At 44.3% G+C, this 25791-nt stretch overlaps 1 protein-coding gene across 2 annotated transcripts in view; it reads left to right on the top strand.

Annotated features, from left to right (window-relative positions):
* Window positions 1-25791, top strand: part of CNOT6L (CCR4-NOT transcription complex subunit 6 like) — a 931406-nt gene that overhangs the window by 694461 nt on the left and 211154 nt on the right. For both annotated transcript variants that reach the window (XM_078676356.1, XM_078676357.1), the window contains one exon: window positions 955-1182. In XM_078676356.1, coding sequence (XP_078532482.1) covers window positions 955-1182 — 228 coding nt within the window. The remainder of the gene's footprint in view (window positions 1-954; window positions 1183-25791) is intronic.

Below are 25791 nucleotides of genomic sequence, written 5' to 3'. Positions count from 1 at the left end.
TTAGTTAGTGATAGAATTCTTACCGCCACACCCATCCTCCCCGTTCTGCAAACTGATTTCTAGGGTTAAGGTCATCCCTTTCAGGGCCCTAGTTTCATGGCACCAGTGGTCAGTTTCTTGCATGGCTCTGCGTTCCTGGCTCGGAAAGTCGTGTACAGAATGGACGTCAGCGTGCATGGGTGGCGCCTAGGTAGTCTCTTTAATGTTATTTCGGTGACGGACGCGGAGCCATACGACGCCACCTACCGACGACGCACAGGGGTACTGCTGATGAAAAACTTTCCGGATCCAGTCTGACGCATGGGAATATTCTAAGGTAAGGTAACTATCACTAACTAGGTCTCTTACAGATATATCGTTATACAAGTAGTAACTTGTGTGTTTTTACAATACATACATTACATTGTAAATGGCTGCTTCACTCTGATCCTCTTACTTCGGTTTCCAATTGGATTCTTCACTTTCTCATTAGAGGGAAAACACAATCAGAGGTTAAATCCTTTGTCCATGTGCCTTGTGAGTCTGGGGGGGAAAAGTCACAAATCATCCCAAGACTATAATCATCTTCAAAGAAAAACAACTTTTACAGGTTGAACCCAACACTAGTTGGCAGGAGTATGCAGAGCATGTGAATTTGAAGCACCACAGGCTACAAACATAGTTACAAGAGAAGTAACATTTTTCCAAATATTTGCTAAACAACTTGCCTCCAAACCTATTGTGCAATGAGAATGTAATATACAAATTCTTGTTCCATTATATCGGATACATTGTACCATTACACCAACCTGTGGAGTGTAACTGTGGCTGTATCAATCACGTACACTTATGTCCAACATTTTATTTTGCCTGTTTGATATTTTCCAGTATACTGTTTTTAATGAATACTTTGTCAGTGTAAAAATTGGCAGTCTACATATATTTCATTGATAATGTTTTATTCATTTTGCACAGGAGTGAAGCCTCTTAATACTGCGGATAAACAACTACTGTTAGTAGCAAATGCACACATGCACTGGGACCCGGAATTTTCAGATGTGAAGCTGATTCAGACAATGATGTTTATCTCTGAGCTTAAAATGATCCTAGAGAAGTCTGCAATTAGACCAAGCAGCCCCCCAATGGATCTCAATGCCATTCCGCTGGTTTTGTGTGCTGATCTCAATTCTTTGCCAGATTCAGGTGAGTCTACAGATGTTGTTCCACAAGTCAGTATGATTTTTTTTGACTCACCTCATATTTATACCAGTGCTTAATTTGAGCTGGTGGCTTCCGGTGCTCGGCACTGGCACTTAATTGTCAACACCAACTGTCAACTGTCTCCACATGGTGGCGCTGTCTGCTTAATTTAGAGATGAGCACAACAACAGTTGTACTATAAAAATGACTGATACCTGCCACCCAAGCCATTCTTATAGCTTTGGGGGCCTGGAATAGTCTGAATTATCAGACTTGTAAGAGTGTGATAGTTAGTAGTTGTGTTGCTAAAGTCATTGGCAGCGCTGGCAAGGGCAGTGGGTGGTGCAAACTTCACTGGCCTCCTGACAAGGGCCTTTGCATTCATTTGTTTTGTGATAAATTAAGCACTGACTGATACTTGCTTCCTGTCAATTGAGTCTGATGTTAGTTGCAAAATTTACGATGTTGATTGCAACTTGCTGCTGAATTGAATTATTTAAAGTCATTTTAATGTCTGTCAGATCTGTAGGTCTTGAATTTGCCACTTTAGAAGCAGCAAAGTAATAATCAATATTTCAATGTACTCTGGTGAAATAACGACGTATGAGGCTGGAGCCTTAGAACTTTTTTATATCTGTTACCAGAAACTATATTCCATCGCTCCCCTAGAAGCTTATTTATTTATATGCTAACATCTCACTGGGGTGAATGTATGACATTGTTCTGCATTCCGTCCATCAACTGCTGTTTTTGCCTTTGTCACCCCGAGTGGGATGGGTATGCTCAGACGTGAGTCCCGTGCTCTCCATGCCACTGGAATCAAGCTATCCTGGCTGATGAGGGCTGAAGGCCCGAAACCGGTCCTAGGATGCTTGTTTCCAGTCCAGGGAGGACCTGGCTTGGAAGTTCGGGCTGGACTGTTCCCATGGGGCACAGGGTCAAGACTGATTTGCATATGGCTGGGTTCAAACTGGAATGGCATGCTGAGCAAAATAACGATGGATTTAGGCCCAGATCTCTGTACGGGGTGAATGTATGACATTGTTCTGCATTCTGTCCATCAACTGTTGTTTTTGCATGTGCTCAAAGTGCAACACAACGTCTCAGTTGTTCACCTTCTTTTGTGTTCAAATCAACAGTTCATCTGTGTGAAAGACACACAGCCTTCATGCATTATGTTTTCATCTCATGTCAATAAAACAATTTCAGCAAGTCTGTGTAAAAGACACGCAGCCTTCTCGCTAGTCGCGTAATCTCCATCTGCAACACATCAGTTCAGTTCGCTCTGCAAAGGAGGACCCCATCCGGTCCGTTCAGCCACAGGATGTCAGCTTTCACTGTCCGATGATCACTCCAGGCTTGAGGGAGTAGGGCAAAGGGAATGGGGGGGGGGATCCCACTCATACAGGAACTGGGCACCACGCACACCAAGGCGCCGCAGTAAGATGATCTGAAAAAAGAAACAAGCATCACTCTTCTTGCAAAAAAACATTTTTCAAAAGCACACGTTTTCTGTCTTGCATTTCTGGAAGTACAATATTTTCATCACTGTCTGCATAGCTCTCCTCTAGCTTTGAGGAATTGTCTGAGAATTCTACCCACTCTTTAATCTCTGAATCCTTTGTTTTGAGGTGAAACTCTCTTTTTCTCTGCACAGCAAGAAGGGCTGGGGCAGTTTCCTTCCTGACTATTTCTCCACTCACTGCTGGATACGTGCTCCCTTTATCTATTGGCAGAAAACCAAGACACTTCATCTACTCCGGTAATTTTCCTTTCCTCAACCGGCATTTCACCTTCTATAGGACTTGTCTGGCTTGTGCATTCTGGCACATAAGAATCACAATCCTGAATATATCTAGGGGAAATCCCTTCATTTTCTACCCACCTGTTTGTATGATCTTTATCTGACTAGGTGCTCTTATTTAGGTATGCACACCAAATCTGAATTGTGTCACCACCTCTTTCTCCAAGATTTTAGTCTGGTCATCTGTAAGGAAATTTAAGGTTCTCTCGTGCACCGTAACTGCATTTTGCAGCACACTCTGGGGAATCTTGTATTCTCAATCTCCACGCCTGGACTTTTCATTAGGACCTGAGAGATCACATTGTATTTTATTTTATCGCCCTCTGTTCAGCATCTGTCAATGCGCAATAACACATAAAAATATCTGTAACTATTAGAAAAAAAACATATTTTTCCTTTCCCTGTTCATTACCAAAACAAAAAATAACACATTTCTCTTGAACTGGCACACAAAATACACTGTCCCATTTCTAGATTGACCACATTTTAAAAGCATTCTGCACAAACTGCTTGTGCAGAGTTACATTCATTTACTATAATAACATTCCTTTCTGTAAAACAGAATTTATTATTCATCAACATGTCTAATTTATACCTACGAACAGCGATCGTTAAATTACATTTTTTTAAAATGGTCTGTTAATTTTCCTCACGTTCTCTAAACTCACATTTTTTTTACATCTGACTCATCCTAGCTGGTCGGAACAATTGGCTTGGGTACATGTTTGATTCTCTCTTCAAATACATCTCTTCATCTAATATTCAAATCTGTTACAAGGTTTGCAAAAGGACAGTTTTCCTTCCAACTTGTTCTGCTCGTAAAATAACACCCTCAAACTCACTCTCTGTGTATCCTCTCTCCTACTTCATTCTTTCAAACTGTCAGCAGCTGCTCTCTATGTGCTGTCTCTCTATCCCCCTTAAGCGCTGCCCCTCCTTTCTAAGGCTTCCGCGGAACCTGCTGGGTCCCTTGCCAAAAATAACAAGCAGAGCCTTCTTCCTCTGCTGCCTCTAGCCCCCACCTCATCTCCTCCAAGGCCGAAGTGCCATGCATGCCTGCCAACTTTCGTCTGCTCTGCGACTCTCCTTATTGGGGGGAGGGGGGGGACCTGCGCCTTTGCAAGCCTCCCAAACATCTATCTCAAAGAAGCTGTCTGTCTGCTGGGGCGAGGAGCTGGGATGACCCCTCCCGTAGGAATTCCTCCTCAGTCTTCACAGAAAGCCTGACCTCTTCTCAGTGCTGCTGAATGATCTCACTGCAAGCCTCCCAAACATCTATCTTAAAGACGCAAGCACTTCACCATCACTGAAATACAGACTGTATTTCATCTCAAAGCTATAAACTGCCCCCTGTCAGACCATGAGTCTGTATTTCTCTTGCCCTAGTGCACATTTAAATGAGTGTCTGTGCAGCACAAATTCATACTGGCCTGAACAGTCACAAAACTGCCTTTGATTTAAATGCACATTTCTTTTTCCTAACATTTCTCTCATGTTGATTAACTTCCTATGTTGAAATATTGTACATTCTAGTATTTCTAATCAGACCATACTTTTTACATTTGTTACATTTTACAAATTAAGAACAACCAGGACAACACGAAACTCATTCCAGGCATTTTCAGAAAAATACCAAATTCATTAATTTTCCTAGCAAAGCAATTGCAAGTGCTCTTTTTTATTTTTTATTCATTATGTTCTTAAAGAAACCAAACAATTTCAAGCGCTTTTTCCAAAGACGTCAAACAAAGAATATCCCACATTTCAGGGTTCCAGTCAATTCCATCCTTTGAACGCACTGTTCTCCTATGAACCCTTCCTCTGCTTTTCCTATACTTGTTTTGCATGATAAAAACCATATCCTTTTTTTGCCACAGTCTGGTAGGTTTCCCACTTATCTTTTTTTTTTAATCTGTTTATTGATTTTCATGTCAAAAACAGAAACCAGGTACAAGCATAACAACCATTACGGACCATTACATTTCTGCATTTATCTTCTATGTGTCGTTAATATATATTAAAAAGAGTCTGTTTCCATACTACATTGCCTAAATTGGGGAGAAGGATACAAATAAGGTATGTAATTAAGTAACGGAATTGGTGCGTACATAATCTGTGAAAAACCTCCAATAGTCTTTAGGTCGGGCTCTCACATGTAGTTCCTCTTCATCGGTCGCCAACGTATCTCTAGAGTAGGTCAAATCATGCATCCATTGCTTGATGGTGGGAATCTGTACACCAAAACACACAAGATGATGGACGGAATGTTGCACAATGGCAAAACATTCACCCCCGTCACAGATCAGGGTTTAATCCATCGTTCTTTTGCTCTCCACACCACTGGAGTCAAGCTATCCTGGCTGAAGACGGCTGATAGCCAGAAACCGGTCCTAGGATGCTTGATTCCTGTCCAGGGAAGACATGGCTTGGCAGTTCGGGCTGGACTGTTCCCATGATGCACAGGGTCAAGGCTGATTTGCATATGGCCATGTCTGAACTGGGGTGGTGTGGAGTGCAAACAAATGATGGATTTAGGCCCAGATCGCTGTACTGGGGTGAATGTATGACATTGTTCTGCATTCTGTCCATCAATTGTTGTTTTTGCGGGAATCTTTACACTACACCAACATTTTGAAATCTGGCGTTTGGCTAATAACAGCACTATCGCACAAAATATCTTCTTTACAGATCTCACATTTACAACTAGCCCTAATAAGCATGTACGCATATTGCACACTATTTCTATCTCCACCATTGCAGTGATTAATGAGGTGATCTCCAACCAGTAGGCTCTAATCTTCGGACAGTGCCACGCAAGATGAGCAAAGTCAGCATCCTCTAACCCACACCTGCTACACCTTGCCTCTTATCGTAGTCCATATCGAAGGAGTTTGACTGGCGTATAGTATGTTTGATGCAAATATTTGTAATGCAGTATTCGCAGATTCCCATTTGGTGTAAGCATCCGAACTAAAGTGCATCAAGCTTGCCATTCCAATTCTGTAAGCGGGTCATCTAGCACCGCATTCCATCTCTCCATTGCCTTATTAGTGGTAATAGGAATTTCATTCTGTGCTATAGTGTATAGTCGAGAGACTAAGTGTGTAGTATTCGGTGAAGTTAATACCAGTTGTAGGGTGTCTAATCGCGCTGGTTCAGCAGGGTATTCTGAGTACAATTCCTTAATGGCTTCCTGTACTCTGTAATAAGTGAAGCGGAACAGCAGCGTCTGATTCTTTACGTAAGAAAGGTCTTGCAGTGTCTTAAACTTCCCTTCGTGATAGAGGTCTCAAAGTGGCTATCCCTACCTGCTGTAGCAGTTCCATGCCTACCTTCTCCCCAGTTACTGAAAGCTCTGGATGATCATGTATTGGAAGCGCCGGAGCATATAATGGTATCTTATGGGTTAACCGTCCTAGTCGGCGCCATGCTGCATTAGTTGTGTCAATTGTGTTAATGTCTTCAGCATGCAGTGGTGGGCGTCGGTGCGTTATAACAGCGGTTAAGGGTATTGGCGGTGCGTCTCCCTCTTCCACTGCTGTGTGCCTTAAGTACGGTATCGGGTGGTACCAATATGTAGCGTATTGTACTTGAGTGCACAGATAGTATAGCAAGAAGTCCGGTACACCAGATCCCCCTTAGCATAGGGCAGTGTCAGGGTTTGTAACTCAATGCGTGCCTGTTTGCCCGCCCATATTAATTTTAGTACTAGCGATGTGATGCGTTTAAAAACTTCTTTAGGAGGGGTAATGGGAATGTTGTTAAATAAATAAAGGAATTTGGGTAATACATTCATTTTTACAATCGCAATACGGTCTGCTAGGGATAGCGGTAGCTGTATCCATCGGTTAACTTTATCCTCTAAAGAGGATATTACCGGTTCATAGTTGGTGCGTATGACAATCTCCGGGTTTCTGTGGTACCATACACCCAGGTACTTAATCGGATCTCTCTAGGGGGAACTCCGTTGTATGTGGCTGGGTCGTGTTTGTTAGGGAAATGATCGAAGACTTAGCCCAATTTATTTGTAGTCCTGAGTGCCCTCCAAATTTGATGTATTCCCTCAATAGTGGTGCCAGATTTTGTTCAGGATCACGGACATATAGTAGCATATCATCTGCATACAGTGATATATGTAAGGGCCTAGAGGGGAACTGCAGAGCTGATTGTTTATGCTTTTGCCTCACTATGCAAGCTAGTGGCTCCAAGGCCAGGGCGAATAAAAGGGGTGATAGCGGACATCCCTGTCTTGTCCCTCGGGCGATGTTTAACGGTTCCGACATGTACCCATTCACTCTAATTCTGGCTACCGGTTTTGTGTATAATAACTTTACCCGTTTCGGGAACATTTGGGGGAATCCCATCCTGTCTAATATTGTGAGGAGGTAGGACCATTCGATAGAGTCAAAGGCCTTAGCGGCATCTAACATAACCGCTACTGCTTTGGTGGTTGGTGTTAAATAGTGTGAAAGCGTAAACAGTGTCCTGGTGTTGTGTGGTGGCCCTTGACGGTATAAAACCAGACTGATCCGGTAGAACCAGACTGGTCATGAGAGGTTGCAACCTAACAGCAAGAATCTTGGCCAAAATCTTGGAATCGACATTTATTAGTGATAAAGGTCCTATATGAATCGCACAATTCAGGTTCCTTAGTGGGTTTCAGAAGGGCTACTATCACTGCTTCACGCAGGGTTGGAGACAGTATATTCTGATTGAAGGCACTACCGTACATTGCTACTAAATGCGGGGCTAACATGTCAACGTATGTTTTGTAAAACTCACATGTAAACCCGTCCGGGCCTGGTGCTTTTCCATTTGGTATTGTCTTAATGATCTCCGTTACCTCCTCCACTGTTATCGGCAGCGCCAGATATTTCCTTTGTGTCCGAAAGCCATGCAATGGCGACATCTTCTAAGTATGACATAACCTCCGCTGGTGGTGCTGTAGGTTGTGATGAGTATAACTCACTATAGGTATGCACAAACCCTTGGAGGATACCCTCAGTGTCTGTGGACATGGATCCATCACCTTTCCGGATCTGCGTTATTATTTGTGGGCAACGCCCTTCACATATTTTTGAGGCTAGCATCCTGCCGGGCCTACCTCCTTCGCCGAACCTTCTAGCTGTGGGGCGCTTGAAAATGTATTTGAGTTCATCCTCGGCGAAGGATTGATGTTCTGTCAGTACCTGCCTTAGCTCTCCTAGTAGAGACTGATCCTGTGTACATTCATATTGTGTTTCAAGCAATTTCATCCGAGCTTCACAGAGCGCAAGTGTCCCCTAATGTCTCGTAATATTCCCACCGTCATACTAATGCATACTACCCTTAGTGTGGCCTTGAAAGCCTCCTATAACAGGCATGTATCCTCGACAGTAGCTTTTGCTATTGTGTCTGCATATACCGTGTCAGTGAGTGCTTTGGCGTTGAAACGCCAGCTGAACGGAGGTGGGGAATAGTGTGGAATCTGGAGGGATAGGAAAACTGGGTTATGGTCCGATAGAGTTTTGGGCATATGTTAAACCTCCCGCGTCCAAGGTAGTGTGTGAACTGAGCCTAGCCAGTAGTCAATGCGAGACCAACTACCATATGCAGCATTTATGTGTGTAGCCTCTCTAGTGGCTGGGTGTCTCTCCCTCCAGATATCGCGTATGTGAAGTTCAGTCATGATATCTAACACTTTCGCCCGTGCCTGCCTATGCGACTCAGTAGTGTTGCCTGAGCACTCCATATGATCATGCAATGCCAGATTAAGGTCTCCACCCCAAAGCAGTGTGGTATCTTGTTTATCATGTAAGTGCTGCCAGACCTCCGTGTAGAATTCAGGTGCATCCACGTTTGGCCCATATAGATTGATCAATGTTACCCGCTGCCTCCGTAGGATTCCCGTGAGTATGACATACCGCCCATTCTTGTCATTTATCATGTGTTCCACTTTGAAATTTGTACCTTTTCTTATCATAGTGGTGACCCCCCTAGAATATGAGGAATATGTAGAGGAGTGCGATGCTTCCGCCCATCTGTGACCTATGTATTTATGAGTGTTCGGAGCAATGTGGGTCTCTTGCAACAGTGCGATGTCTATACGCCAGCGATCCAGACAAGCAAATACCTGTCTTATTTTCTTGGGATTTGTGAAGCCTCGAATGTTCCAGGTGATGAAGTTTAGACGCAGTTTGCCTGTGTGTGTGTCATCTATCGGCATCTTGCTGGGTTATCTAATTTTCCGCCACATACATGCAGAAATTGTCTCCCTATATCACTATATCCATCAAGTGCTAGTACAGAACTTCCTTCGTAAATATGGTTAACATCATGAATCTCAGCAATGCATCTTAAATGCTTCAGTCCGTAAAATTTAACAATCCCCCCATTGAACCCTTCCCCACCCACTTCAGCAACCTAATAATGCCAAAGCCTTAATCCAAAAATAACACCCAAACTCACCAGAAAGTATTTGGGGAACACCCATATGGAGGTCCACCGAGGGTACATTACACCACCCAACTTAATGGATGGGGGCAAACATTAGTAATCATCACAGACGCATTTGATAACAAACGTTCTAGTCATGTAACTGGTAATAAATCTAACGGCATAATAGCATTATTGAAACGTTCCTTTGCACCGCACATACACAGCCATCAAAGCATGTTGCTCAATCGTGTCACTGGTGTCCATAGAGCAACAGTAGTTGTTCACAGTATATCAGCTGTGTGCATGTCCGGGGGCGTGTGGTTTCAGTTGTCCCATCGTGCAGCCCAATTATGATCCTTACCTCCCGTAGTGTGTCCCACCTTCCCCGACCTTCATTCCCTGGCCGTAGGTTCCAGACATATCAATCCCGGGGACCATACTTAGAGCAGATCTCTGAAACTGTTAGGGGGTAAAGAATACCAAGACTGACCCCCGACCGCCTGCAATAGCCACTATCTTGCAGTGTAACAAGTCCTGCCTTGGGCCAGGCCATGCTTAGTTGTCCCACTGTGCAGCATCGCCAGTGTATTAGTACAGTCATAGTGTCAACAGCATGCTGTAAATATCACTATTCCCCCTTCGCAGCGGGTGTATAGAGTTCAGATTCTTCCTGGTGTTAGATAGATAGTAGAATGTGGTCACTTACCCCTCCAGGCTGTGTCAACAGTTGTTTCCGTAATCCTGCCCAACTCAGACCCAGCTTACATGCATCCTCCACGTCGGTGGAGATGTCCACATTTGCAGTGTGTAATAACAGTTCAGCGTTTGGTCCCAATTAGTCGGAATCCCGCTATTTGTCCTCGCGATCCATTGCTTTTCGCTTGTTCGTTATTTTTAAAATAAATTCCTGAGCTGCCCTAGGAGTAGTAAGAATCGTCGGTTTGCCTTCCCATGTCACTTTTAGCCGCGCAGGGTATAACATGGCGTAGTCTACCTGCATGGTCCGTAGCTTCGCCTTGGCGGCAGCGATTTCTCTTCGTGCCTGTTGTAACGCAATGGTATAATCTGGGTAGAATTGTAGCTGAATGCCTTGGTAGTTGATCTGCCCTTTCTCGCGCGCCATCCTTAGTATGTTGTCACAATCATGATAGTTTAGCACACGGGCTACAATATCAAGTCAAGTCAAGTCAAGAGATTTATATAGCGCGCTACATACCCATAGGGTCTCAAGGCGCTAGAGGAAGGGTGGGGAATTACTTGTCGAATATCCAAGTTTTAAGTTGCTTTCTGAATGCTAGGTGGTTCTGAGTAAGGCGAAGGTGAGTGGGAAGTGAGTTCCAGGTTTTAGCTGCCAGGTAGGAGAAGGATCTACCTCCCATGGTGGTTTTGTTGATGCGAGGTACAGTGGCAAGGGCTTGGTTGGAGGATCGCAGCTGACGGGAGGGGGTGTAGAAGGACAATCTTGTGTTGAGGCATTCGGGCCCAAGTTCGTAAAGTGCTTTGTGTGCGTGGGTTAGGAGGCGGAAAGTAATCCTCTTATTTACGGGGAGCCAGTGGAGGTTTTTCAGGTGACCAGAGATGTGTTCTTTACGCGGGATGTCTAGTATGAGCCTGGCTGAAGCGTTCTGGATGCGTTGGAGTTTTTTCTGGAGTTTTGCGGTGGTACCGGCGTATAGTGTGTTTCCGTAGTCCAGGCGGCTCGTGACCAGTGCGTGGGTGACCGTTTTTCTAGTTTCAGTGAGGATCCAGCGAAATGTTTTTTTGAGCATGCGAAGAATGTTGAAGCAAGATGATGAAACGGCGTTGACTTGTCTGGTCATCGAGAGTGAGGAGTCCAGTATGACGCCCAGGTTCCGTGCGTGGTCCGTCGGGATGGGTGCTTTTCCAAGGACTTCTGGCCACCAAGAGTCATCCCAGGCGGAGGGGGAGGTACCTAAGATGAGGACTTCTGTTTTGTCTGAGTTCAGTTTCAGACGGCTGTGCTTCATCCACTCGGCTACTTCTTTCATTCCTTCGTGTAAGTTGGTTTTGGCGGTGTTAGGGTCTTTGGTGAGTGATAGGATCATATAATAGGTCTTGGTGGGACACCCGGTGGCGGCCGTGGCGCTAGGGACCTGTGCGCCCGCTCTATTATGAAAATCGGTGATAACGCTTCCGCCCCGAATACGTCTCGGCACAATTCCTCCACATAGGTCTCTATTCGGCCCGTGTTTGTTGATTCCGGGACCCCTGCGATCCTTACATTGTTCCGACGTGAGCGGGCTTCTAACGCTTTTGCTTTAATCACCTTGAGCACTTTGTCCATACCGCTCCATTTACCCGTTGTGACATGTGCTTCATCTTCTACCGCCGAAATGTGATTCTCGGCTGCATCCAACCGCTCCCCCTGCTTGTCTAGCTTGTCGGCCATGTTGTCTACCCTACATGTGAGGCTGTCAAGATTTCCATTGATGTGTTGCAAATTTGTCTGGATGGCTTTCAGAATGACTTCCATACTACTCTCTGTGGCCATATCTGCTTCAGTATCCGCATCCGAATTTGCATTTGGGCCACGTGTTGCTCTGCGGGACTCAAAATTGAGCTTTTTTTTTGCTGCATGTCTGGTTTCCCCATTGTGGTTGTTTATGGGGCACTCACGCACCGGTATTCAAGAAGTGTGCGTTTTGTACTTGAGATCAGGTGGCGGGGACCCCGTTTGCATGTGGCGGTTTGGCGCGCTTGTAGTAAGAGATGGTTGATATGCAGCACCCTACGCCCTTTCCCCTCAGGTTCGAGAAGTTGTCTGCAATATTTCAGTGAGAGTCAATTGGTATGCGATATCGCAAGATGGTCGGTTATCACATGCTGCAAATCTTCCGCTCACTGCCCCCCTACTTGACCACCGGAGGCCTCCTTCGTAAATTGCAAGCCCTGGCTATAGTTATGGATGGCACGTGTGGTGTCTTCTTTCTGCCCCGCAATAATGCCGCATTTCAACATATGGGATCTACCTGGGCTCGTCGCGCTACATTTACCTTGCTCCCCGTTTTCTGTCATCCAGGGACCTCAACTCGCCGCTTCCTGGGTCCTACAAAATGGCTGATCTCTCAAAGTCCTTGGCGGGAAGAGGCTATGCCCAGATTTATAGTAGCTCGGTTCAGATGCGCTATTTAGCAAGGCATGCAACAGCAGCCCAGTTCCCGCAGCTCCTGGTTAAAACGTGGACTTCTGCGCTGGGAGGATCTTTACAGTACGTTGTTGTCTGCTACGCGGTGGGGTCAAGTCGCCTTCGCAGTGATAGTGACCAGCTTCTCCCCCATATCTCCACGTCTCATTCACATGCGCAGGGGATGTGCTTCTTGTTCTCCCCACTATTGCGGGTCCACCTCTCCCATGCAGTCTGTTGTGTGTAGCCAGTTCATAGCGCTGAGGACAAAGTTGCATTAGAGTGGTGGTGGAAAGCTGCTCCTACCTTACGGTGATGTTCAATTCACTCTGAGCAGTGGGCGCAGCCATTTTGGATTCGTAAGATCTACCTCGTTAGAGTCCCGTCTTTATGCCGTTATATGCCTCTAAATCATCGGGAGCTCCACCAGCCTCCTATGTTATGCAGCCGCTCCTACCGCTTAGTCGGGCATTCCGCCTTGTCTGGGTGTACGCAGCATCTCCGCCTTATCTCCGATCTCGCGTCTCTCAGTCTTAGCATTCCTCCACGGCCGCCATTTTACCTCGCAGCCGCCGCCGCAAATTTTGGCTCATATCTTCACGTTTCTCGTACCGGCAGCTCATTATGTTGCTCACATGGCCGCCCGATGCATTCCCACGCTTGATGCTGCACAGCTACAGTTTTTTTTCGTCTGTTTCACGCTTGGAATTGCGCTGGGCCTATGTCTGCCCGGCGGAGCTGTCTCTTCAGGCAGCCATCCCGCTGTGCGCCCCCTAGCGCCTCCCCTGGTTTCCCACTTATCTTTGCAATAATTTATTCTGACAGGTTAACATTGCAGAGGTATTTTTGGGCTTCAACAAACCGTGTCTCTCATGTCTCAAATTCACGCTGCAGCTAAACATACTTCTCATGCATTTTATAATAAACACTTAAGGGAATCCAGCCCCTTCTTCCCAGAATTCCAATTGGAATCTGAGAGCCTGCCTTTAATTCTCTAGAAAAACATGTTTTCCCCTTATAAATCAACATTTACATCCTGCCGACTATGCCAAAATGTTTTGAATGTGGCTTCTCACCAATAAGCCACACCCAATACCTGCACTCCCACTTGGGAGGCAAATATACCACTGCACCTTTGAATAATATACACTATTGAGCATGTCTTACCACTCCTGGCACTGCAAGACTTTAACACAAAAGAAACCGCACCTCAGATACCAAATACATAAGATTGAAATATATGTAACAAACTATAATCTAAATGGCATGAATCAATAATTATACTGATTATTAAACAAGCAATAACTGATAACTGATAAGATATATTGGACGTCCTGCAAGAGATCAGAAAGATATATATATATATATATATATAACAGGTTACAAACGACCCTACACAGAAAAGCCACTGCAGGCAATACAACCCTGCATGCGTCCAGTCTCCTCCCTATGCACACCATTGACAATATACCTTTGGGAGAAATTCTCAGAATCAAAAGAATTTGTAGCACTCAATCTGACTTTCTTAAATGTGTTAAAGATCTACGGATACGACTAAAAGCTCGAGGATATTCTGACATTGTGTTTAATCGTGCTCTGGCTAGAGCAGATAAACGTTCCTGGTCCTCGCTATTCCCAAAAGTTTCTGAAAACACATTGAAGCCTGTAACCCCTGAAGGAGAAATCTCCAATAATTGCCCGAGATTTATCACTGCATTCAGCAACCAAGAAAAAAAGATCAAACAAATAATTAATCGTAATTGGCCCACAGTCTTGACTGATACAGTATTAGGAAGTATGTTGGCCACTAAACCCTTGGTAACATTCAGGCGAGCACAGAGTATGGGCACTATACTTGACAAGAGTAGCCCAGAATTGAAACAAAGGGTCATCTGGTTACAACCAGCTTCGGGGTTTCGCAAATGCTCTACTTGTAGAGCGTGCCAGTTTGGCTGCAACAAAACACATTACAGCACCCCTTTCAAAACAGAGGAAACGCCTATTGTTGGAAATCACACATGCAAGACTGATTATGCTGTATATGTTCTGACGTGCACCTGTGCCTCAATTATATTGGCAGTACTAAGCAGCAGGTGCACGTCAGAATATTGCAGCGTATCAGAGCTATTCTGCATTGTGATCAATCTTATCCGGTGGCCCGTCATTTCCAGAGCACACATAACAAAGATGTTAATTGCCTATTGTATTATGTGGTAGCCTCAGTACCACCCTTTAGAAGGGGTGGTAATCGAGAACTAAAATTAAGGCAACTAGAATCTCGATTCATTCTGGAATATGATAGTAAGTGGCCTAACGGACTCAATAATACTGAAGATTTGCGCAATTTCCTATAAAAACTGTATCCCTTGATTCTATATTCTCTATCCTCAGGTAGTCAGGTTCCCTGTTACCTAGAGTTGATTATTGGCCTTACCGATTCATGTAATCCGACTTTTTGTGGTACTATTCTATTTCCATCTAATTTTGTCAACTCGCCGTGGATAGTCAAGTTCCTTGTTATCCACGGCGTACATTAGTCATTAACTCCTAACCTCTAGATAGTTATTTATATTTATCACCATTTAGGATTTTTTAGCACTTGGGTGTTTTTATCACTTTTTAACATAATGCTTTTTTACCTGTATTAAATATTTTATATTGATGCTTTTTATAAATGACAAAATTATGAGGACTCCCAATTGTTAATTTAAGCATTTATGAATTTTTCAGACAGGTCACTTTATCATGCACTTTATAGAATCCAAATACTGTGAATCCCTACAGCACGTATGTTTGCACTTTTTGCACAGTTAGACACGGATCTAGTCCAGCACTGCATTTCGCACTTTATTCTGAACCAGCCCTAACGACATTGTGATATTTTATTATGGAGTTTAAACGTTCTTTTGGCTCTGTTTTTGGATTTATCCTGTTATATCGCACTTTTCAGATGTGTATTTATATATGAACTTTGTGTATATATATGAAATTGCATTTTAAATAGTGTACATAAAATTACTTCTATGTATGAAATGATAAATGCTATTTTGTCTAGTATTAACTGACAAAAGTTTAAGTATGCCAGAACGTCTTTTTGCGTATTTGCACAGTAAATAACCTTTACTTCACAGTATATGTTGTCTATGTCTATGGTCATGTGACCAGAGGAAGGGCGGTGTTCAATGTGGTCACTCGAGCATTATAAAAAACAAAAAGCTGCACTAGTTCTTTGCATGTGAACAAGGGCTCTTGAAGCCCGAAACGCGTATTGCCCTCCTGTTTTTACCAGCTACAATAAAGTGAAGAGCCTGTGAACTACGTGGTCCGTCTCCTACTTTGCCTCGCCGGTCCTGGGTGGATCAGGAAGTGGCGTTTGTGGAGTTCTTTGCATATATATATATATATATATATATATATATATACATACATACAGTAGAGGATCACTCTGGATTTGCACCTCCCACACCACAAAGAAAACACCTCAAACGATCACAGCCACTGGCTCACATCACAGTGGCAATAACCACAAAACTCAATACTTCACCTGATGCATACACTGTGCACTTCTGGCCGGGAGGAGTCTTCACACAGCCGGGGATCAGAGCTCAGCAATCAGGATTCAATCCGAGATAGACACGTCTGCCCTCACTCAGAATCCAAACTCCTGCCAGACCAGTGGACGTTCCCCTTTTTAATACAAATCCGAACAGAACGAAGCTTCTAGCAAGCCTCTGCCTCTCGTTCTCATGAGAGCCCGTACCAGTCTGCTCCACGGCATCGGTTGATCAGGCCTTTGCTATGGCTTTGAGACAGACCATGTACATTCCTTTGATAAGAACAAGTTTTCTCTAGTCAGTAAAGTGCGAAAAACTGGAAGAAGAGTAGAACATGCCCTCCCCACTTTGCAGCTACGTGCAAGCACAGAAAATAGCTTCAGTCATGAAAATGGAGTTAGTTAAGCCATGCACACAGAAAGGCCCAAAGCAAGATGGAATTGAAAAGCAAGATGACATGAAAACATGTCAAAGCTAATAAATAGAAAGCACTGCCATAAAGCAAGGTAAAGTCAGATAACAGAATGACATTAAACCATGTCAAAGCCAATAGTAAGAACTCATAATTTTCACCAAAGCACAATACAATACACATTCCTGCACAACTGCACGTCTTCAAATGCACATCCCACACGCTCTGCTCTTGTCAAGACTGTTCCACTCTGTAACAGCTCCCATTGAAAGACAGCAAGATTACAGGACAGAAGAGAAGCAGGCATATGCAGGACCAACCTACATTAAGGCTAAGGTAAAATAACACACTAAAGTCAGTTAAAATGGTGGTGGTTGAGTGTCATCATAGGGTGCCAAAATCACAAGAGTGGCTCTTTTCTTACATACAGTTCTGCGGTGTCGGGGCCAACACTCATTGGGGAGGTAGTGCGGGTGTCGGCCATTGGCCGACACTCATAGTAAAGGGATTAATAGCAGAGCTAAACTTTACAAACATACCTTTAGGTCAACTGCTACATTCAGTACCCTTTGCCCCAGACTCATGTGATGTCAGGGACCGAAGGCCACGGTATGGATAACATTTTTGCAAACAATTGATTATTTTCAAAACCGATACCAGGACTATGCCTAAAGTTGGCGGGGCAATAGAATCATCTCTGTATTGCTCCATGTGCCCCTTGCTGGTCAGACCTGCCAGAATCAATCAAATTCCTCCTGCAGGGAATGACTAAGGTGGAGAAAGTTGACTGTCTGATGCCTAAAACACAGCAAAGCCACCTACGCATTGGATAGACCAGCATGGCATCAAAGAAGCAAAGCACACTGACCTGCAGTGGTGGAGACAGCTGCAGTCCAATGAGGCCACAGTGCGAATAACTGACTTGTGGAGCAATGTAAACATACAACTTCTTCATTGTTTCAGCTTTATAAAAGCATCATGAAATAACTGGTTACAAATTAAAAAAAAATCAAATAGAACAAAACAAAAGCAAGAGTATTGTAACTATACAAAGAATAGCTATAATTCAACATTTTACAAGTCCATTTTTATCTTTATTAAGTGTTCTTATTATTAAAAATCAAGAAAATATCTCCCTCATGATCATCACCGAATATAAGAAACTACCAAACAGTCCAAGTGACTTTCCTGAATGGGATGGCGTAAAGGGAAGACCCAAGAAATTGTTACAGCTATCGTCATCCTTATGGATGGCTCGTAAAGTGCAATGCTCATAAGTAAGGCAACATATGATGATTAAAAGGATTACATTAAATCAATAAAATATCTCTTCCTTAGTAAATGAGTCTGGGGGCATGGCCATGGGAGCAATGGAGTGAGGCATTTTTCCGGCAAACTTCGTCTCACTGAGGCCCGCTATATTGCAGCACAGCGCACCGAAGGAGTGTTGGTGGTCGGAAGCTCTGGTGACGACTCCCGGAACCTGCGGGGGCTTACCTGACTGCTGACCGAGCGGCTGGATCCTCGAATCGTTTGAATCCACGGCAGCGATCGTAGGTCGGCAGCCTCCATCTTAGTGCTACAGTCGGCAGCCGTATCCCACGGGTTGTTGAATGCCCCCAGTGGAGAAGTGTGGCTCACTGGTTAGAGGAGGCAGACCCTGATGCAGAGGTCAGACCCGGGACCAGGGTTCAATTCCTGACGCGGCAGGGTCTTGAGCCCAAATGTCCACGGACTCGATAATTCTCGCCTCGGTGCCTACTCGAATCATGGGTTCACACTCTGCAGCTCTGGGCAATAGCTTGCTTAATCTCCACTACGGCCCCCCCGCGGCGGGATGCCTGGTCTTCACCTTGGGGATGCCCAGTAGGGGTAATCTCGCAGGGAAAGCCAGGACGGGTTCCCAAAGCAAGCGCTAAGAGACCTGTCGGTGATTTGGCGCTATATAAATCGAAATTAACATAACATAACAGCCTGAGACAGCCCGTTCAGGGGGTAACCAAGCCCCCAGTGACTTTGCCAGACAGCACCTCTTCCTCCTGGGGCGGCAGGGGCGGGCCTGTAACGCGAAAGTACAGCAGCAGGGAACCACGATCTGCGGCTGCCATTTTGCGGTTTAACCAGCGGAACGCGAGCGGACTCCAGGGATCAGCGACTGCTCGGAGGGCCTGCTACAACTTGCCTGGTGAGAGTTTGGGGTCGTGGTTGCCTTGACGGACCGCGACCATCACCCCTGGACCAACGCGACTTGCGGGTGGGGGCAAACAAGCCATTTTAGACTAGACATCCGTGATGTGCCCCCCGTAGAAGATCATGCCTGCGCCTGAACACGCCATATTTAGGCTAGTGGGGGCCCGTGCCCTTCTTGGTAGGCAACACCATAAGCACACCGGGCCTTGCTAGACTGGCCTATTGGAAGTGGACTCCAGCCCTTGCACCCAGGGGGCCCCGGCAGCCGGAGAGGCGGTAGGTCGAGGCTTGTGCACTGAAAACCCTGCGGAGGACAGTGGCTGGGCCTTGTGTGGAACTAGACTCCCCCGCTGGCTGGCTGGCTGGCTGGCGCAGGGCAGGGTGCCTTCAGTTGTAGCACGAAGCCCAGAGCCCCGAGGGAACGTCACCATCGCATAACCCACGCTGCTGCTTGGACCGCCTGAACTGGACTGGGGTGGCCCTTCCTGCCGACACACGTGAAGCGGTGGGGTGGTGGGCCTTCTGGGAGGCTGCAGGTTGCTGCAGGTTGCGGGTAAGCTAAAGCTGGGTGACGTGGAAGGAGCCTACTAAGACAGCACACATTTGACCTGTGGTGACCCCTGGTGTACCTGCGATAGCCGGTGGGAGCTGCCCTCTCGACTACCATTCCTGTGGAACTACGGAGCTCCCATCCCCTACCCTGAAGCACAGTACCGGGCAGTGGCAGCCCAGAAGAGTGCCATGGGACTTTGACTAGAAAGGTTGGGACGCCCGAGGGTGCTATTGAGAACAAGGTGCCCCTCTATCTACTCACAACTCAGCTACCCCAGCTGTCGGGCAGCAACTATAATGGAGTAGCGGTCCTACACGTGGAGTCCTGTGCCATAGTGTTGCCAGTCACTTGTTATGACACGCTCTAAGACACTCAAATTCAATCCGTTAACATCCCTGTGGAACAAGGCCCCACAGCCAGGAGAGACAATGCAGACCTCAGCCTCGAACTCGACGCCGGCCTGAGGCGAACCATCCGCGCCCATCATGCAGGGGATGGGCCGCTTCCTACTGGAGATACAGGCGGACATCTCCTCCCGTATAGAGGAGTTTAAGTTGGGCCTCTGCGACATCTGGAGAGAGTTGACTGAGATTGGAAACAGGGTAGACGACCTGCAGCGAACTGTGGACAACAGGTCAGAAGATCACCAGATGCTGCTGAAGCGCGTCAGTGCACTGGAAGACCAACACACTGAGCTCCAGACTAAGCAGGAAGACCTAGAAAATAGGAGTCGCCGCAACAATACTCGCATCCGGGGTGTCCCGGCCGGTGCAGAAGAGACAATGATACATCCCCACTTGCCCTTGATCGGGCCTACAGAGTCTCCATGCAAACGGCTCGAAAAGTCAGCGGGCGGACATCCTGACCAGGGTGAACTTCTTCACTGAAAAGAAGAGATTATTTGCGGCCCACAAAAAGACAGAGATCAAGTTCCAAGGGCACGTGGTCCAGCTCTTTTATATCACAAGTCCTTTTTTTATTAAATTTTAAAGAAATGAACAAATAAATAATGGTGATACAATAATAATGATAAACATAATGATGAGATGATAACCAGAAACGAAAATGGGAGAGCTGACAAATCATAAGAAATATAAGGTAAAGTAAATAGAAGACAAATAGAAAGCAACCAGTTACTCAAGTGCCTTGCCATGTTGGTCGCAGTGAAGCTGTAGTGGCATACATGTGGATAGCCAAGCATAGTTATCACCTGGATAGTAATAAAACTACTATACAGTACAAGTATATTAAGCAAGTACAGATTTCATAATTGTAATAGTGGAAAATAAAGTACAGGAGTGTCATCGCGAATATAACCTTCTATAAGTATTACATTATGAGAAATTGAGTCTACTTTCATGGAGGGTCATATAAGAAAGAGAAGGCGTCAAGGGACTTCCACAGCTTCCGGTGTGATTCACGCCAGGGAGAGGCGTGGAGTGCAACGCTTTCTGCTCCTCTAAGGAAGGATAATCATTCTTGCCACATCCTAAATGAGACTTCTTTGGAGTTTTTCCACCTGTTCAAAGCAATTTTACAGGCTAAAGTGAGCATAAGATCTAGCAAGTATCGATTATTCACATCTGTGATCTTAGGGTCCAGAGCACCTAGTAGGACATAGGAAAATTCCCTTGGGGGGGTTATGTTGAAGGTTTTGCCTATACATTTGTAGATCTTATGCCAATATGTTTGCAGGATAGGGCAATGGAAGAGCATGTGGGCATGGTTACCTACGTGAGATTTGCAATTCCAGCATGTAGGGCTCTCACTGAGATTGAATCCTCTCTGGAGTCCAGTATGCCCTATTTATTAGCATCAGCTTGTTTTGCGATAATATTGGAGAGATTTAATTTGAGAAGGGGGTGATGTGTATCTTCTCCCAATTGAATGGGATATTGCTAGAGTTGGCTTCGGATTCCAATTTTTCTTCACACTTCATGTGAGATTTGCAAGGCTTAGGGGATAGAAGTTTATATATTTTAGAGACTGTGTGTCCTGACTTTTGTAGCTGTAGCATCCTTGATAGTATCGACGGATCAGAAGGTTTAATAGCGTGCATCGTGAGGAGAGATTTTAGCTTTAGGAATTTATAAATATCTATCGGGTTTAGCCCGTGACGAGACTGGAGCATGGAAAAGGGTAAGGGGAGTGTTCCTGTAAATATGTCTTTGACTAGATTAATGCCGTTTTTAGACCAGTGTTCACAAATAGAGCATACCTCCATCAACCTTCAGGTTCGGATTGTGCCAGAGAGAGGATGAGTTGGATTTGTTAATTTTGAATGTGGAGAAGCGTTCCAGCCGTAGTAGGGCTCTTTTAGTATTAAGCGAGATATAATTTGAGTGGGGTAAGGATATATCCATGGTGAGGAGAGCAGGCAAAGGCATATCGTTAATGATTGATCTTTCTATGTCCTTCCAGACTGGGGTGTAGTCAGCCTTAGCGAGTAGCCAGTTAGATCCCTGTTTACAAAGATACGCGGTTTGATAGTTCCTAAAGTTCGGAAGGCCCAGACCACCTTATTCTTTGGGTAATTGAAGTTTTTTTCATAGATATTCTGGGTCTCTTACCTTGCTAAAGAAACATGTTAAGTTTATAAATCCTGCTCAAGAAGTCATTTGAAAACGTCATAGGTAGCATGCTAGCTAGATAATTAACAAGAGGAGTAATCCTCATTTTTAATGTCTCAGCTCTTCCCAACCAGGATAAAAATGTAGGTGACCAGCCATCTAACAGTGAAGAGATTTTTTTGAAAGCATTTTCATTGGTCTGAAGGGTGGTGATCAGATCTCTCATGAAGTCTAGGCCTAGGTATTTAAAGCACTTAGGTTGCCATACGAGGCCCGAGTTACCAATAATTTCTTTCCCTCTAAGGTTGTTCAGGAATTTAACCCCCGTCTTATCTTTATCCAACTTGTAACGAGATACTGCAGCAAATTCATCGATTGAGGACATAAGTTCCGGGATAGCTCCTTCCACATTTTCGGAGACAACTAACACGTCGTCAGCATACGCAGTTATTTTGACAGTGCATTTGTTGAAACGTATCTCTGTGATCTGTTGATTGTTCCTAAGATGATAGAGGAAAGGTTCAATTGCAGGGAGGAATAGATAGGGTGAAAAAGGGCAGCCTTGCCTTGTACCCTGTTCTAATCTAAAAGAAGATAGAGGCAACCTCCTGCTCTGACCTTTGCCGAGGGGTTAAAATATAGTTCCATTACCATATGTTTATATTTCTCACCCTAATTAAATTTATCAAGTGTTGCTTTCAAGTATGCCCGATCAACTTTGTCGAAAGCCTTTTCGGCATCCAAAGTGATAGCGACTGTATGCGAGTCAGTAAGTTTGGCTTTCCCTAGGACATGAGCTAGGATACGAGTATTATCACTGGATAGTCTGTTTTTTAAAAATTCAACTTGTGAAGGGTGAATGAGTTTGTGTAGAAATTTTTGAAGGCGCTTAGCAAGGACCATTGCATATATTTTGTTGAAGTCTAAATTCATTAGAGATATCGGTCTGTAATTTTTAGGGAGTGTTGGGTCTTTCCCCTCTTTAGGGATTAGTGCTATGATAGCTTCTGCTGGTGTCCCATACACATATTTATTTTTGACTATTTCATTCAAGACTATGCTATCTCTGGATATTATATGTTTTTCTTCTAGCATGGCAATCTCTTTTTCAAATTTTTCAAGATTGGTATTGGAGTCTCTATTCATGGCAGTTCTAATTTCAATGATCTCTCCTCTAATGGTGCTCTTCAATGCCTCCCATCTTGTGATGTCCAACATGTCTCCTATTTTATGAACCATGAGGTAGTTCTGTATCGCGCTTTCAATGATTTGCCTATGAGATTCTTTTTCTAAGACTTCATTGTTGAGTCTACGGAGAGGTTGCTTTTTAAAAAGCTTCGGGTCAGATATAGACAAGCTAATACATTAGTGGTCTGAGATCACCCTCTGTTCAATCGAAGTTTGTTTTATCCTGGCTATGGCGTTGCCTGAAATAAATAGGTAATCAATGCGTGAATCGGAGTTATGTGGGGATGAGTCAAAGGTATATTCCCTCCCTGTGGGATTTTGTAACCTCCAAGTGCCTATCAAGTTGAAGCGTGTGCAAAGATTAATAAGAGCTTTGTGGGATTTGTTGGTACGAAAAGGACAACGTGAATCCCTGTCTAAGGTCGGGTCCATGGGCAAGTTAAAGTCACTCGCTAATATGTGGATATCTGGGATTGTCTCAATTTGTTTGCTTAGATCTTCCCAAAAGTCCAATTCATCCCTATTGGGGCAATAAATATTAGTAATGTAAAATTCAGTATTGTCCTTTGTCAATTTTGTTGTGATACACCTCCCTTTAGTGTCAGATGTGCTTGTCATTATATCTATGTTCGATATTTAGCTACCAAATTCAGGACACAGTTTTTCTTCCCTATTGCATCAGAGCCAGCAACATCACTGTAAATTGTATGGGGTCGATCTTCGTTTCCTGCAGTAGGAAAACGTCACCCTTCTGTTTATGAAGATAATCAAGGATCTTTCCTCCTTTGATAGGGTGATTTAAGCCCTTAACATTCAGTGAGACTATCTTGAGATTGCTATGGGCTAAAGCACCTGTGGAAATTTGCGACCTCATAAGTGCATTGTATACATTATAATTGATTCTCTAACTCCGAAGCAAGTTTTGTATGGTTTACTCACAATATGAGAAGAGGTTGTATTGATCGGCCATCTGTACACTTCATGTACCACTCGAAGAGGTACCACATACATAAACAAGATTGTCACAGCAAAACATTTGACTTGAGAGAAAAATGTGAAGTATACCACATGGTGGGTTGTTCCCTTTTTGTACAAGGTTATCACAGCGGAAGATGGCACTTGAGTAAAAACGTCTGGCATTTAAGTAAAGAAACATGTCACTTATATGATGCTTACTATTCATCAAGACACCCTGTAAATATACAAGGATAGTACTGTAAAACATTGCACTTGAATGCGAGAACATGGCACTTGGGTGAGAAGATACGTCATGTATATAAAGCATACCTTTCAATGTAGTATCGCCTGTATGTGCAAGGTTATCATTGTGAAAATCACTGCGAGACTCGTCACTTGAGGACAGAGGCAAGGCACTTGAGTAAGGAAAACAATTATGAACAGCATGACAAAAACAGCAAGTAAAGAAAAATAAAATAACAAAAATAAGATCCAAAACCCCAACCCTAACCCTCCCACCTAACCCTGAAGGTAGATAACTGATGTGGTGACAAGGGAAGAGAGCTCTCCTCCCATGGAAGCCAGACAAAAGAGTCTTGGACGCATGAGTCCAGGCTATGGCTTAAGGAATATTAACTTTAGAATCTAAGAACTGAGAACTTAGTGCAATTAGAGTGTGATATGGCTCATTGCCATACATAAACGTACTGCTAGTCTATGCATTTTGCATATTAACAGTCTAGCATAGAGGGAAGTGGGTAGTGGAATTGTAGCCCAATAATGTAGCTGTTCCAGTACATAAACGTACTGCTAGTCTATGCATTACGTATTTTAACAGTATAACATTGAGTGAAGTGAGTAATGGAATTTTAACCCCATAATCTAGCAGAGGCTATTGGTGGACGATAAGAGTTATCGAACTAGATAAACAATAACAAGTTACCTGATGTCCTGTATTGAGGGTCTAGTATAAAAGCCAGATTCAATAAGGACTGGAAATTCGAACCGGGCATAAGACTTTGACCTGCGCCATTAACACAGAACACGGTTACACATCAAGTTTGCTTAGATTAGCTTAAAATGACGTCAATGAAGAGCAGGTGACGGTCAATAGAGATCCTCTTGTGTGTCAACCTTCAATAAGAATCAAAGGCCTGCAACATTAATACATCAAGTTAGATTAAAGAGTCTTTTGTGAGTATCCAGTGATGGTCATGTAGCTTCGGATGAGGCCAGAAGATTACATATTCTTATGAAGGCTGAAAAAGTTCAAAATATCGCTAAGTAGCTCGCTACAGGGTTCTTGATATAATGGAGATTTGATATAATGGAGCTTTAAGAGACTATGAAGAAGACCCAGAGGCTGCCGTGTCTATAGAAAGATCATCTGGTCCGTCGAGGAACCTTTTCAGTCTGTTAAGAAGTGGGGAGATCCCTGAATCATTACACATAATTTTGCTGGACCCGCAAAGGCAAACTGGTAGTTCAGGTGTTTTAATCTTGGTCAAAGTGCTAGGAACCCTTTTCTAGTGTCAACCGTTTCTTTGCTGTAATCCTGAGAGATAAAAATATTGTTGTTCTTCCAGAGGATATGGTTATTTTTACGCATGAAGGCAAGGATCTGTTCCACGTGTTGATATCGGAGAGGTTTACATACAATTGGTCTTGGATTTTTCTGATTTTGCGTGATTCATGTTGGGACCCGATGGGCCCTGTCAAACTCTAGGGGTTCATTGAAAGACACGTTAGTGGCTTGGGCAAACCAACTTTCCAAAAAAGTGATACATGAGCCTGAATGATTTTCTTCACCTCAGGATTTCCA

The sequence above is a fragment of the Lissotriton helveticus genome, chromosome 2_1, assembly GCF_964261635.1.
Source record: "Lissotriton helveticus chromosome 2_1, aLisHel1.1, whole genome shotgun sequence".
NCBI classification, from domain to species: Eukaryota; Metazoa; Chordata; class Amphibia; order Caudata; family Salamandridae; genus Lissotriton; species Lissotriton helveticus.
The sequence above is the reverse complement of the archived record's forward strand: the minus strand, read 5'-3'. Positions and strand labels throughout refer to the sequence as shown.